This window comes from Pantherophis guttatus, chromosome 4 (assembly GCF_059756535.1).
Source record: "Pantherophis guttatus breed Tessera chromosome 4, ASM5975653v1, whole genome shotgun sequence".
NCBI classification, from domain to species: Eukaryota; Metazoa; Chordata; class Lepidosauria; order Squamata; family Colubridae; genus Pantherophis; species Pantherophis guttatus.
The window spans coordinates 123,954,535-123,969,208 of NC_142066.1; the positions used below are offsets into that span (position 1 = coordinate 123,954,535).

General features: G+C 41.0%; 1 protein-coding gene across 2 annotated transcripts in view; it reads left to right on the top strand.

The window, feature by feature from the left end:
- AGMO (alkylglycerol monooxygenase) overlaps positions 1–14,674 on the top strand; it is a 164,820-nt gene that overhangs the window by 52,933 nt on the left and 97,213 nt on the right. For both annotated transcript variants that reach the window (XM_034402016.3, XM_087892717.1), the window contains exon 4: positions 13,562–13,665. In XM_034402016.3, coding sequence (XP_034257907.1) covers positions 13,562–13,665 — 104 coding nt within the window. The remainder of the gene's footprint in view (positions 1–13,561; positions 13,666–14,674) is intronic.

A 14,674-nucleotide genomic window follows, 5' to 3' on the forward strand; every position in this document is an offset into this window, starting at 1 on the left:
GTTTTTCCCCCCCAAAAAAACATTTTACATCTATCTCACTTTCTTTCCAATCCCCACCCCCCTCCACTGCCTTTTAATATTAAACAAGTTTGTTTAAAACAATTTAAGGCCAATTATGTCAATGCCAGTATTTCGCATCCAGACCTTAGGATGAATATGGGAGAAAGCCCAACAATTGATGTGGAACAAAAGAGAGAGAGAAAGAAAAAGTATTTAAAAATGATTACAGCAATATAGGGTGATTTTTTCACACATATGAATTACTTCTTAATCTAACATTTCCAAAGTAATGTATAATAATAAAAATGTAAAAATAAGCAATAAAACAGTAATGTAAACAGCAAATAAAATGAGCAAAGCAGCAAGTAACAGTTAAATTTGAGGCAATTGTTTAATCACTTGGTAGAAATGAAAATCAAAATCTGGCAGCAACATGATGTATCTGTCTAGACTATTCTAATAACATAGGATCAATGAAAAGACTTTCCTTCTAGTTGCAACCAGTTAAGTGTTGAACAGATTCAGCAGCATCATACAGCTTTCAAAACTCCAACATCATGTTAAATCTCAACACTGACTTAAAAATCTAAACTTTTAAGTTTTTGTCTGGCCAATATTAACGGTTGAATTAAGTTCTCTCACTTATGTTCTTCACAATAATCTATAGGGAAGGTATATTAGTGATATTTAATGATTATACCTTGCAATATGTCCAGTAATTTATGAAATCAAAGTATATTTTAAAGTTTAAATGATTAAAAACAAAATGCTGAAGATAATGTATTAATAATGAACAAAGAACAAACTTGAATAAAACAAAGCTATCATAGCCACTCTATTTAGGGCATTATCCTATTGTTATACTGGACTATAATATTAAAATTAAACAATAACACTTATTGTTCTGGGAAAAAATGAGTGACTTACCATTCTGGCAAAAAAGCATCCATTGGTTTGTTTCCTGGAGAGGCACTGGAACTGACAAGAACGCAGCTGATGAATATTGTTTCACAATCCAGTCACTGTATATTAGTATCTTTATTTGGCTTTAATTTATCTTTCTAAACATTTTAGTGGGTTTGCCTTGTACTACATAATGCCTATTAGAATAATTATTTTCTTTCATAGAGGATATATGGAATTTTGAGAGCAATATCCTGAGCATAAACATAATGGCCAATTTTTTTCTCATGTGCACAATATTTATCAGAAAGCTTCCTTGTGAAACTGTTCCATGCCACACCTTGGGTCCTGCACTCATTGCTCAATTTATTTTGATTATGTGCAAACAAGTTAGTGTCAGCCACCTAATGTGGACCTAATCCTGTAGTTCCAACCATTCATCTAGTGACTGTTCAAAGTTGCCACTGAAAAAAGTGACTTATAACGATTTTTCACATTTAATGGCCATTTCAGCATACCTGTGGTCGTGTGATCAAAATTTGGATGTTTGGCAATTGACCCGTATTTATGACTATTGCAGTGTCATGAGATCATGTAATCACCTTTTGCAACCTAGCGAGCAAAACTAGATTCACTAAACAATCATGTTATTAGCTTAACAACTGCACTGATTCACTTAACATCTGTGGCAAGAAAGATTGTAAAATGGAATAAAACTTACTGAACAACTGTCTTGCTTAGCAATTGAAATTTTGGGTTAATTTGTAAGTCAAGGACTACCTTTATAACAGAGTTTTCCAAGAAGAGTTTATGGAAAATGATACCAAATCATATGATTGACGATTAAAAAAAAGGTAACTATTCTCATTTTTCCTCTCCTAAAATTAAAAGAAAAGTTAGATCCAATATTTCAATTGGTGGTCAATTTAATTCTTGAATTTCTAACGTAAATAAGACTGAGGATATATTGTCTGATATCATGGATATAACACGAATACTACATTTCTTCTGCAAAATTTATGCTTCAAAAGTAGTGAAAGTATTTGGCAACTGACAGATTGGATTTAATAAAGATTCTGAAATAAAACCATGCTGTATTTTATTCAACTCATTTGAAAATTATATTCTTCTAATATTTATATTAAGGTTGGGGTAGAAAGCAAAGCCTGTTGTGGTGTATATTGTAATTAAGTCATCAAACAATGTTTTGAGATGAAAAATTTCCTTAAAGCAATCAATAAATGTGCAGAATTTCAAAATTAATTTTTCATAGAAGATTGCAATTTGTATGATAAAATCAAAATTAAAATTTTAAGTTTGATTAAAAAGATTTCTTAGTCCAAGTTAAGGCTGCAATGCTATATATTATTTCTGAATGAGTCAAATCAAACTCAGTGGACACTTCAGAATGTGTATTGTATGAAATAACTGATGGTTGTTTGATTGAAATAAGGTATATTAGAGGATTTTTTGCTTTCTATTTTAACTAATCATTTGTTTCCTAATAAATAGTGGGAAACACTACAGCAGTTGGAACGCAAACTCCTATATGTCTCAGTCCCATCTGTTCATAGCTTTTTGTACTGGGTTTTTTAAACACACTAATTTTCCCAGCTGACTGTTTAATGTATTTAAAATGAAGAACATAATTTGTTGTTGTTTTTGCTAGCTTAATTGAATACTGTTTCGCAATAAAAAGGACTTGTAGTAATTCTTTCTGAATATCATTTGACCTTCACATGAATAAGAGCAGAATGTAAAATCATCATAGATTCTTTTCCTTGAACTTTTCACAATATAAAAAAATGGGGCAGCAAAAAAGCAAGATTCAGTTACGGTATTGTATTTGTACAGCTGTATCTCATTGAACTGAAGCTTGTGTTACACACAGTTTGTGATAGGAAGTATATGCTTTTAAAACAACTAAAGAGACAGATCTTTAACCTCCTCACTTTTTAAATTTTTTTTTTTTAGGTTGCTCATTTAGCTTCTGTCATACTCCTAGAAAGTATTTCAAATGTAAATTATTTTGCATTTATTGTAGTTTGAATGAATAACTTGGTCTCTAATGAATTCATTAGGAAGGGTGGTTTAAGTTATTTTGTTTTCCTTAAGAATTGAAGTTTAAGAATATTGTATACTTGAACAGAAGATGATTTTTAAAAAAATTGCTTTAGAGTGGATATTAGGGATTCTTTTCCAGGTTTAAATCATAGGAGGGGGTCTAGCTGTACATATTGTGGGAGTTTCATGCAGTTATGAATGATTAAGTTATTTCTTATAACAGGTCATAATTTTCTGGTTATCAATGTTAATATCTAGCTTTACACACAGTTTGAAATTTGTCCAATACTTGGTCTTAAGATCTCTTAATGCATTTCATTTAAGAGATTTACATTTTGGTATTAAGCACCATCCTCCCAATGTGGTTTCGGCATAGAAGATACTGTTGTATTAATTTTTAGAATGTCATATAGCAGATGTATTCCAATTTAACAGCATGTTTCATTATTGCAGAAAAGCGTTACCCTGGCTCCTGTCTGGTCAATTTTCATTTTATCATCATACACTTTATTTAAATTTTACTCATCAAAATTTATAAATACAACAAGGCAGCATCTGGAGTCCACCAATCACCTTCACTCAGTGATATTTTTAAGGCTTTCTTACATTTCTTAGGCCAGTATTGGTGAACCTTTTTGGCACTGAGTGCCGAAACGGGAGCATGCACATGCACAGGGAGCACCGGAAACTGGAAGAGCATTTCTCCGGGCACACATGTGCGAGCCGGGAAGCTGAGCTTATGTGCGCAAAGACCAGTTGGCCAGGCACATATGTGCGCAAAGACCAGTTGGCCAGGCACATGTGCACTCCAGAACCCAGAAGAGCAACAGGCGGTGGCTGGTGTACTCGGAGAGATGGCTCTGCATGCCTCTTCTGGCACGCTTGCCATAGGTTTGCCATCATGGTCTTAGGCTGTACATCTGTCAAACCCAAAAGAGTCAGTCTTTTTTTAGCAGAGTTTGCCAAAGACATATTCACATATCCAAGATTTATAAAACAGTGATCTTAAATCTACTTTAAATAAATGGCAATAATAAGTGGCTATTGACACTGGGTATTGAAGAGAGATAAAGAACAACATGCGTTTGTTGGGCTAGGGCAGGAGTTTCTAAACGTGGAAACTTTAGCTAGTGGACTTCAACTTCTAGGATTTCTCAGCCAGCTATGTTTGGAAGATCCTGGGCTAACTGATCCTGGGAAGACTAGCTTGTATCTACTTTCCTTTGTCCTGAATGAAAATATATGAATGGTGGCCATAAAGTGTTAATTAGCATTTCATCAGCACCTCTAGGCTTTGAGTTGTGTAAAGTGCAGTGTTGTTGCCAAATGGACAAAACTAAGAACACAAGTTCAAGTGGGCCTTAAGAGGACTTTTCAGGCTTGAAGTTTGTCTGTTATAACAGTAAAATATAAAAAGAGGGAGAGGGATTGCCTCTCTCTAAAATCTTTATCTGCCAATATTGTTTTTATTCCCCACTATGAAATTTATTCATGCCTATCTGTTTATTTATATATTTTACTTACTGAATTATTATCAAAAACATAACTACAATATGAAACAATAAATAAAATGAGGAATTAATACATTACACAGAGACATAGATAATCAAGATGCAATGGAAGCAGGGGTGAAATGCTCCCGTTTGGACTGGATCGCCTGATCCGGTAGTGATGGCAGCAGGTGGTTTGGAGAACCGGTAGCAAAAATCCCCCCCCACCCAGCTGAGCCACGCAATCATCAGAGGCTTTTTTTTTTTTTAAAGCATTTTTTTTACAACCTCTTCGGCTGAAAAAATGCTTTTAAAAGTAAAAAGAAAAAAAGCCTCTGATGATCGTGCGGCTCAGCTGGGATTGTCAGAGGCTTCTAAAAGCATTTTTTTTCTGCAACCCCTTCGGACAATGAAAAAAAATGCATTTAAAAGCCAGCTGAGTTGCTTGATCGTCAGAAGCTTCTAAAAGCATTTTTTTCTGCAACCTCTTAAGGTTGTAGAAAAAAAATGCTTTTAAAAGTAAAAAAAAAAAAAAAGTTGGCCATGCCCACCCAGTCACATTATCCCCACCACCAAGCCATGCCCACAGAACCGGTCGTAACAAATTTTATTTATTTTATTTTTATTTTATTTCCAATTTATATACCGCCCTTCTCCCTGAGGACTCAGGGCGGTGTACAGCCAGAATTAAGAACATGAAATACAAATATTAAAAAACAATTAAAATGTATATAAATTTGGCCCAAAAATTAAAAATCACAAACCAATTAAAAAATTTAAAAATTTCTTCTTAAGCCAGCCCAGTTTGCTGGAAAAAGTGGGTTTTAAGGGCACGGTGGAAGGCGCTGAGGTCTTGGATTCTCCTTATCTCTGGGGGCAACTGATTCCAGAGGGTAGGTGCCCCCACAGAGAAGGCCCTCCCCCTGGGGGTCACCAGCCTACATTGTTTGGCTGATGGCACCCTGAGGAGGCCCTCTCTATGGGAGCACTATGGTAGCGCATTTTAGATGCGCTATGGGAGCACATTTTAGATTTCACCCCTGAATGGAAGTAGTCACATTTGAGCAGATTTTAACCATTCACTGAAATATCTATGCTTGTAAAAACTTCACTATCTCTAATTCAGGGCAAACCATGTTTTCATTATAGAAGAAATACTAACACGGAACATTCTGTGGTACCTGGATGTGTAAGATTGTCTTAGTAACTTTGTCTGAGGATATAAATATGTATTCAAATATCAAGTGTTTTTGATTAACTACTAAATTAACTTTACTAACATCTTCAAATATTAGGCAGTAAACAGGTTAGTATAAGCATATTTCTATGCATGAAAGTTAGTTTGCCAGGAAAATAGTTTTGAATGAGAAAAAATATACTATAGAGGCCCCTCATAACTTGAGACCTTAGATATCAGTCCAAGTCAAAAAATGTTGATTGGTCCTCTAACAAATACTTTTCTGCACTAAAAGGCGTTGGTCCTACCTGACACTCACCTTCTCGTTGGGTGGAGACAGCAGCCAGAAGTGGGTTCAGCTCATGCAATCAGATGAAGGACTGAGCCTGTCAAAGCTAATCCCGCCCCCGTTGCTAGGGGCTCCCAGCTTTATGAAGGATGAAGACAGGCTTGACATGTGGAAAAAACGAAGGAATAAACATATTAACGTCCAGACTGACAGGGTGGGACTGGCTGCTGTCTCCACCCAAGAAGGTGCGTGTCAGGTAGGACCAATGCCCCTTCTCCATTGTGGGGTGGAGACAGCAGCCAGAAGTGGGACTTACCCAAGATTAACGTCCCAAGTCTCGGGAAGGAACAGTCTGGGCAAACGACTCCCCCTCACCCAGAACTCCCTGGAGTACTCTCCGCCTGAAGGCAGCCTCTGAGGAAGCAAATTGTCTATCTTATACTGATGAATAAAGGGGGAAGGAGAGGTCCAGGTAGCCGCCCTGCAGATTTTGAGTAGTGAAGCCTGCGTGGCCCAGGCCGTTGAAGTCGAAGCACTTCTCATCGAGTGAGCCATCACCGTGGCAGGAGGTGGTAAGCAAATAAGTTTGTATGCTGTAACAATCGTGCACCGGATCCAATGGCCAAGCATCGACGACGACACCTTGGAACCTAGCGATGCAGGGAGAAAAGACACAAATAATAACTCAGACCAACGAATGTCTGCAGTCCTTTTCAAGTAGATCCGAAGAGTCCTCCGGACATCCAGCATGTGCCATCGCCATTCCAACGGATGAGCTGGGTGAGGGCAGAAATCTGGAAGAACCAGTTCCTGTAGAAGGTGAAAAGGAGAGTTAATCTTAGGCACAAATGTGGGGTCGAGCCTAAGGACAACCCGGTCCACATGAAAGATACACAAATCGTTGCTCATAGAAAGCGCAGCAATTTCCGAAATACATTGAGCAGACGTTATAGCCACCAGGAAAGCTACTTTGCATGACAAAAGGCGTAAACTGGCTGTTTGCAATGGTTCATACGGTGGCCCAGTAAGAGAATTCAACACCAACGAAAGGTCCCAAGTGGGATATCTATGAAGAACAGGGGGGCATAAGTTGGTGGTCCCCCGCAGGAACCATCGTATAAGAGGCTGGTGCAACAAAGGTTGAAGAGAGTTGTAAATCAAAACAGATGAAATCGCTGTCACATGCCTCCGTAAGGTGTTGGGTGAGAGCCCCTTGTCCAAGCCCCCCTGAAGAAATCTCAGGACTTGAATCACTGAGGTCTCAAGCGATGAGATGCCCTGGGCGGAGCACCAAGTACAAAAAGCCTGCCACGTCACCAAATAGATTCGATCTGTGGAGGGGCGGCGAGAGGCCTGGATAGTTCGAATTATTGAAGGAGGGACTTTGTCTCATTGAAGCGCGCTCCGCTCAACCTCCAAGTGGTCAGTCAAAGCCACAGCGGGTCTGGATGTAGAATCTGTCCCTGACTGAGGCAATCGGGGGGGGGGCAAAGGAGAGTCCAATGAGGAGCCACAGACAAGTTCATGACATCGGCGAACCATGACCTCCTTGGCCAATGAGGGGCTATAAGAATAATCTCCACCCTTTCCAGAACAATCTTTCGGAGGACCCTCGGCAAGAGGGGAATCGGCGGGAATGCGAAAAGCAGACCCGGAGGCCAAGGGGAGCGCAGAGCATCCACTGCTTCCGCCTGAGGGGTCCGGAAACGGGAGAAAAATCTGGGAAGCTGTGCGTTCTGTGGTGAAGCGAATAGGTCCATGACAGGATTGCCAAAGTGACTCATCAACATCTGGAAGATATGGGGCTGCAGATGCCACTTGGAATGGTCTATCGACTGGCGACTGAGCCAATCCGCTCATACGTTCGATTCTCCCAAAATGTGCTCCGCCTTCAAGGACAGCAAATGGTGTTCTGACCAAAGACAAAGTCGTCTGGCTTCCAGCATCAGCAACCGGGACCTGGTGCCCCCCTGGCGATTTATGTGGGCCTTTGTTGAGACATTGTCGGTGAGTACCAACACGTGAGCTCCGGCCACCAGATGATGAAAGGCCCGGAGTGCGAGAATGACAGCTTGGAGTTCTAGCCAGTTTATACTGCGGGAAGATTCGCTGGTCGGCCACGTGCCCTGAGCCACCTGTGCATCGCAGTGAGCGCCCCAGCCAAACTTACTGGCGTCGGTGGTGACAACAACCCAGTGACGGTCCAGGAAGAGGCAGCCCTTGGAAATGGCCGGGGAGCGCCACCATCGAAGGGACGCCATCACCTCCCTGGGGATGGAAATTCTGGTCGACAAGGTGCCCTTCCCCGCCTTCTGCAAAGGCAAAAGAAACCACTGAAGGTCTCTCAGGTGCAATCTGGCCCAGGGAACAATATCAATGGCCGAAACCATCTTCCCTAATAATTTAGATAGAAGTAATGGGGAAGCACGCCCTTCCCCATGACTTGAGTTACTAGAGCCCTCAGCCCCTCCTGGCATTCCCTGGATAAATAGACCTTGCCCTTGACAGGATCAATGACTGTCCCCAGGTGAATGATCCTAGTAGAAGGGACGAGATGGCTCTTTTCTACGTTAATGGAAAAACCATGGACAGCTAGGGTCTGAATGGAGAGGTGAAGGTCAGAATGGGCTTGAAGCGTAGAAGTAGACATGATAAGGATGTCATCCAGATAACACTGGAAACGAATTGACCTAAGCCTAAAAGAAGTGGCTAAAGCCACCAATATCTTGGTGAAACTACGGGGAGCTGAGGAAAGACCAAAGGGCAAAGCCCTATACTGAAAATGGTTCCCTGCATAGTAGAAACGTAAGAACTTCCTATGGGAAGATCGATTGGGCACATGAAGGTATGCTTCAGTTAAATCAATTGAACAGAGGAGATCGCCGCTCCCAACTCCGTCTAAGATCGAACGTAAAGATTGCATTTTGAATCTTCTATAAACTACAAAACAGTTCAAACGTTTAAGGTCCAGAATAGGTCTCCACCCACCCGATGACTTAGGTACTAGGAAAACCCGAGAGTAGAACCCCTCTCCCAATTGATCCTGGGGCACTAGTTGGATGGCCTTGATGGAGAGGAGGTGATCTGTAGCCGAATCCATAAGGGCTCTATGCTCGGAACTACCAGATCGGAGGCAGCGGAGAAAAACAGAAGGAGGAGTGGAGACGAATTCGATGGTCAGCCCTGATCGAATGGAGGCCCGGACCCAGCAATCTGAAGTAGTGCGCTCCCAAATAGCGGCAAAGAGGCCCAATCTGCTGCCCATGGGAGGGTTGAGAACACTACTAGCGACTGTGATGGTTGGAACGACCCCCCCCTCGAAAGGGCCGTCTAGTCATAATGGTCCTGCCCCTCCCAGGGCTGTCCTGAAACCCTCTCTGCCTGGGAACAAAATTACTCGTACCACGAAAAGATCCCAAACCCCCGTCCAAAGGGCAAAACTGGGCACGGGAGGAATAAGGTGAGTATCTGCACTTCCCCCTACGGAAAACCTTGGGCAAGACTTTTCTTTTGTCTTTGGTTTCTATTAGGAAAGCCTCCAATGGATCCCCAAACAACGTTTCCCCCAGAAAGGGGACGGAGGCCAGTCGCCACTTATGCCGGGCGTCAGCCGGCCAATGTTGCAGCCAAACCAGGCGTCGGGCTGCCACAGTTGAAGCTAGGGATTTGGATGCGAAGCGAGCTGCATTTAATGTCACATCCGCAGAGAACTGCACCGTCGCCACAATTTTGTTGATGTCCTGTCTGAATTTAGAGTCCTCGTTGGAGAGCTTGTCTTGGAGCTGACAAAGCCAGAGAAGGGTTGACCGGTTAAAAAAGGAGGCCATAGTAGCCGAACGGATGGCCCAGGCAGCCACAAGATTAGCCCGTTGAAGGACTTGCTTGGATCGTCGCTTTGGCGAAGGTTCTCTTCAGGATCACCAGGAACCGTAGACTGCGAAAGCAATGCCGCGACCGGGTTATCCACCATGGGAACCTGAAGCAGTGAGGACAATTCAGATGAAACGGAGAAGTTTTTCCGATCTGTGGTAGATGGTACAGGAGCAGTAATGGGAGAGGACCATTGTTTCCGTATAATGTCCATAAACAGAGGAGGAGTAGGGATGGTCGTCACAGGCTTAGGTGGTTCCGTAAACAAGGGATTTAGCGAGCCCTTGGTCGCAGAAGGTACTGGTTGAATAGAAGTCCCAAGCTGAGCCGCATTCACGGCTTTAAACAGAAGAGACTTATACAGAGCCTGAAGAAAAAGGCCCGTAAAGGGAGGTTGATCTGGAGGAAGTCCTTCGTCTTCCGACAACTCTAATTTTAATTAGCAATTTTATGATGTTTGTGTGTCTATATTTTTCTTGACTGTACATCGCCTTGAGTCCTACGGGAGAAAGGCGGTATAGAAATATAATTAATTAATTAATTAATAATAACTAACTAACTAACTAACTAACTAACTAACTAACTAACTAACATCACCATAGGCTGAAGGCCGGCTCACACAAGACGGAGCAGGGGAGTGAGAGTTCGCCATAGACAACAGCTCGTCCTCCTCCTCCCCATCCGAAGAGACGGAGGAACCAGATGCTATTGACAGAGTCATAGAATGTTTGGATCTGGAAGATCTATGCGCAGCCAAAGATTGCTGCACAGCTGCTGCAATCATTTTTTGAATGTCCTCAGCACGAAGAACAGTCTGTATCTGGTCAGTAGCCGGTCCGACTTCCGCAGAAGTATGAACCGGAGCAGAAGATAAGATCGGCGGTGGCTGCGCAGGTGGAGCCTGAGATGAAATAGCAGGCGCCAGAGAGGTAACAACTGGGACAGAGCCCCACAAATCTGCACTATGAATGTCCAAAGGGCAATCTTGGAGTGATATCTGATCCGGTGTAGGGGGAGACTGATGGACCCTCGCCTCAGGGGGTAGAGAATTAGGAGCTGGTGTTTGAAGGTTGCTGGCTCTATCGCCCAACTGTTTCAAACTTTTATCCCTATGTTGCACTGCACGTGATGGGATTGATGAAGAGCCCTTGCGATGTGAGCAGGCCTTTGTGGGCTCGGGGACAGCCGGGTTGCCAGCCTCTGCCAAAGGGTTGGTCCCCAAATCTCTGTGGATGGCTAGGGACTGTTGCTGCACCGTGGCCTTGCGGCCATGTTTACTCTTCCCCATTGCCTTGGGCATGATGGGCCGAAGGAGAAAGGCCTCAACTACAAAAAGTCCTTGAGGCAAACAAAATGGCCGCTCCCAGACTGCCCTCAGCTATGCCCCAATAAAATGGCCACCAGCCACCGAGAGGTGAAAGGTCCTTAAGTAAGGCACCTTATTGACTTAGCGTTAAAGTCAGAGATATTAATGCCCTGGAAGCAAATCAGAATGGCCAAGCCTCTACAGGGAGAATCAAGGGCACAGGCTAGAGTCCGGAGGCCTCAGAATAACCGCCGCAGTAAACCCATGAGTTGCGCGGGCAATTAAAATGGCGGACATGCCCTAGCCGTAACGGGAGCGCGAAGCTCCACAGCAACAAAACAATCGGCCGATCAAGCGATAAAGGGGCGATACTGCTACAGCCAGCAAGGGCTAATTACGCTAGGTCCGACAATCAGCTGAAGCTGCAAAAGCCAGCAAGCGGCAATTTAAAACGCGAGGAATTTTCCTCAGCAAAGGTGGCTCTCAAAATGGTGGCGCGACGAGCGATAGGGAGCGCAGCAGCTCCACAGCAATTATAAGGCTCTGCCGAATTAGCCACAGCCACTGCGATCCAAGCAGTGATAATTAGTGCCTCCGGCACGGGAGCGCGAGGCTCCGCAATCCCCACTTACTGACCAGTGGAAGGAGGGTCGTGAACAGTCCAAGGGGGAGGAAATAGGCAAGGAGGAAAAACAACCTCGCTGTCAAAATAAGCAGAGGTCCAACAAGCAGAAGAATAGTCAGGTTACAGTCCAAATTTCAAAGCCAAAATATCCAAAATCTGTTAGAAAGGGTAGAAAGGCAACAGAGAGAAATTCCACACTACAGTCCAGTCTGAAGGACTGAGCAAAGCTGGGAGCCCCTAGCAATGGGGGTGGGATTTAGCTTTGACAGGCTCAGTCCTTCATCTGATTGCATGAGCTGAACCCACTTCTGGGTGCTGTCTCCACCCCACAATGGAGAAGGATGTACAAGTCACATGAAAGATCACTCCCTCTCCCCCAAAGGAAATGAAAGTGAGTTATAATAGACTGGGCCAGAGTTTCATCACATAGATAAAATATGTTTAATTTAGCCTTTCTTACTCTGGAAGAACCAATAAAATAATTTTACCCTATCCTAGAAGAATCCATGAAGTATTTTTTAGGTCTTTGTATACCATGTCCACAAATTATGATTTTCTACATACAAAGTTCAAAAAAGCCAATGTTTTAATTTTTTTCCCAATCATGATCTTTTTTGGAACTCCCACTGACCTCTCACAGAACCTCACGCCCCTTGGACCCCCAGTTGAGAAAAGCTGGTTTATCCCAATATTTTAAGCAACTCATTCACATGTGGGGCTCTTGTGAATCTTTCCTGTTATTGAGGAAAATTGGTGGTATATTTTAAAACTGCTGAGGAATATGTTACTGTTATTTTAAGAAAAAATTAAATAGGTTAGTTACCTGGATAAGCACATGTTGTTGCTGTATACTTAACCCAACCTTGCCTTGAAATCTTGTCTCAAGTCTTTCTGTAGTTCTGTTTTGTTCTGAAGAAAGGCACCATCTGTGACAAATTGCAAAAAACATCTGTGAGGTGTTGCAAAACAAACAAACAAACAAAAACTGACAGGACCAAATTAATTGGTTGCCTCCAATAATACAGGATCACCTTTCTGTGACTTGAATCTGTCGTAAAAGTCTTTTTGAAATTAAATTTAAAATTTCAATTAGAGAACCAATTTGTGACAGATCTCATTTATTTACCATTTTTAAAAAATTAAATGAAAGGTTCTTGTATTCTATGCCAAATTGAAGAATTCACTGGGCTTTTTTGGGGGGGGAGGGGGGACTTCCTGAATAGGAAAAAATGATACCTGATTTTTCTGCAGTAAAGCATAAAACATAAAACATTTAACTTCAAAGGAATGTATGAACTGAGATCTACCTAAACTTATAGAGTATGAAAAGGAATTGCAGTAAAATAAGCAAGATACATTTCTTTTTAAATTCAAATATATGCTTATAAAACATACCAGTCTGTTCAAATGCTGGTTTCTTTCCTTTATAGTTTTATTTTTTAAATACTCTTAAATGGATTAGTTCAAGCAAGGACTGCTATAGAAAAATATAATCTGTTTCTTCTTGAATACATTCACATCCATGCATTCCGATGCAATATGCTACGTTATTACACAGAAAAAAATAAAATGTCTCCTACTACTATGAAAGGAATTCTGGAAAGAAGTCATTCTCTGAATTCTGTCAGACATTTTTTTTCAGAAGTAACTACTAGGATATTGATTGGACCGATACTTTACATATGTTTTTCATAGACTGGAACATCATGCATATTTCTAAATGCAGAATTTCTGTGCACATGAAAGGATATATTTGCTAATTGCTAAATTTTGTTTAAAAATATAAATTTCATCAGATTGTGTGCATGGCTCACAAAATATTTTTCTTTTATTGCAGAAATTAATTTTTTATGGGCTGGTCATCAAGTACATCATAGTTCTGAACAGTATAACTTATTCACAGCATTAAGGCAATCTGTTCTGCAAAAATTTGCATCATGGGTGAGTAGGTCCAGTGTGTAGTGCATGTCAAAGACAAAAAAAGAGTGAAGCAATTAAAGATTTTACAGAGTTTTAGAAACTATAAAAGAGTGAATTGAACTAGAAAATTTTTGTTTTAGATACTTTTTAGATAGTACTACATGTACAGTGCCCTTTCATATGATGATCTAGTCTTCATGTCGAACAAGAGTGCTTTGTCTGTCACAAATTCACTCTGTGCCATTCTGTGTGTACTCAAGAAACGATATTCTGAATAGAAGCACCATTGAAATGGAACTCTTTTCAGTTGAGATATGTTTAGCATCAATTATGACCCATCTGTTCACTTGGGCACTGAGTTAAAATGGTACGACTGTGGCACCTGATCTGATTTTTAAGTTGCTTCCCATTTTCAAACTCATTTTAATAATGAGACATGGTTTAAAAATAAATTTCAAAAATCTAATTCTTTAGGTATATTCTCTGCTGGTAAGACATTCTAATATATTGTTGGATGGTCTCTATGGTATGTATTGCACTAAAAATTTAAAAATAAAACAAAAACCAACTGTTGATTACATGAAATAGCATTTACCCAAAAAAGAATAATTTGATAAATTATTAATTAATTTGATAATTAATGTTGATTAGTGATCAACTAATGCAATAAGTGTGATCATAGTGAATTTAACAGTGAATTTAACTTATTTTGAAATGTTGGAATCTACTATATGTTAAAAAAATTAAGTGAATATTAAGATATGTATTTGTAACTGATGAGAATTATACCATAATAAAATGTTTCTGAATGATTAAAATAGAAATGGGCTTGTTGTAAGGCACTCAGAGTGGGCTCTTTTCCTTAGTGACTCTGTTATTGCTCAGTTTAGCCTCTTCCCTTCCTTAAGACAGTTAATTTGTCAAATGATCAAATACACCATGACCTCCATGGTGGATATGAGGGCAATCTTACTGTGACAGCCATTGATCACCATTCCTTTTCACACTATTACTGTAATTTGAACCAGAG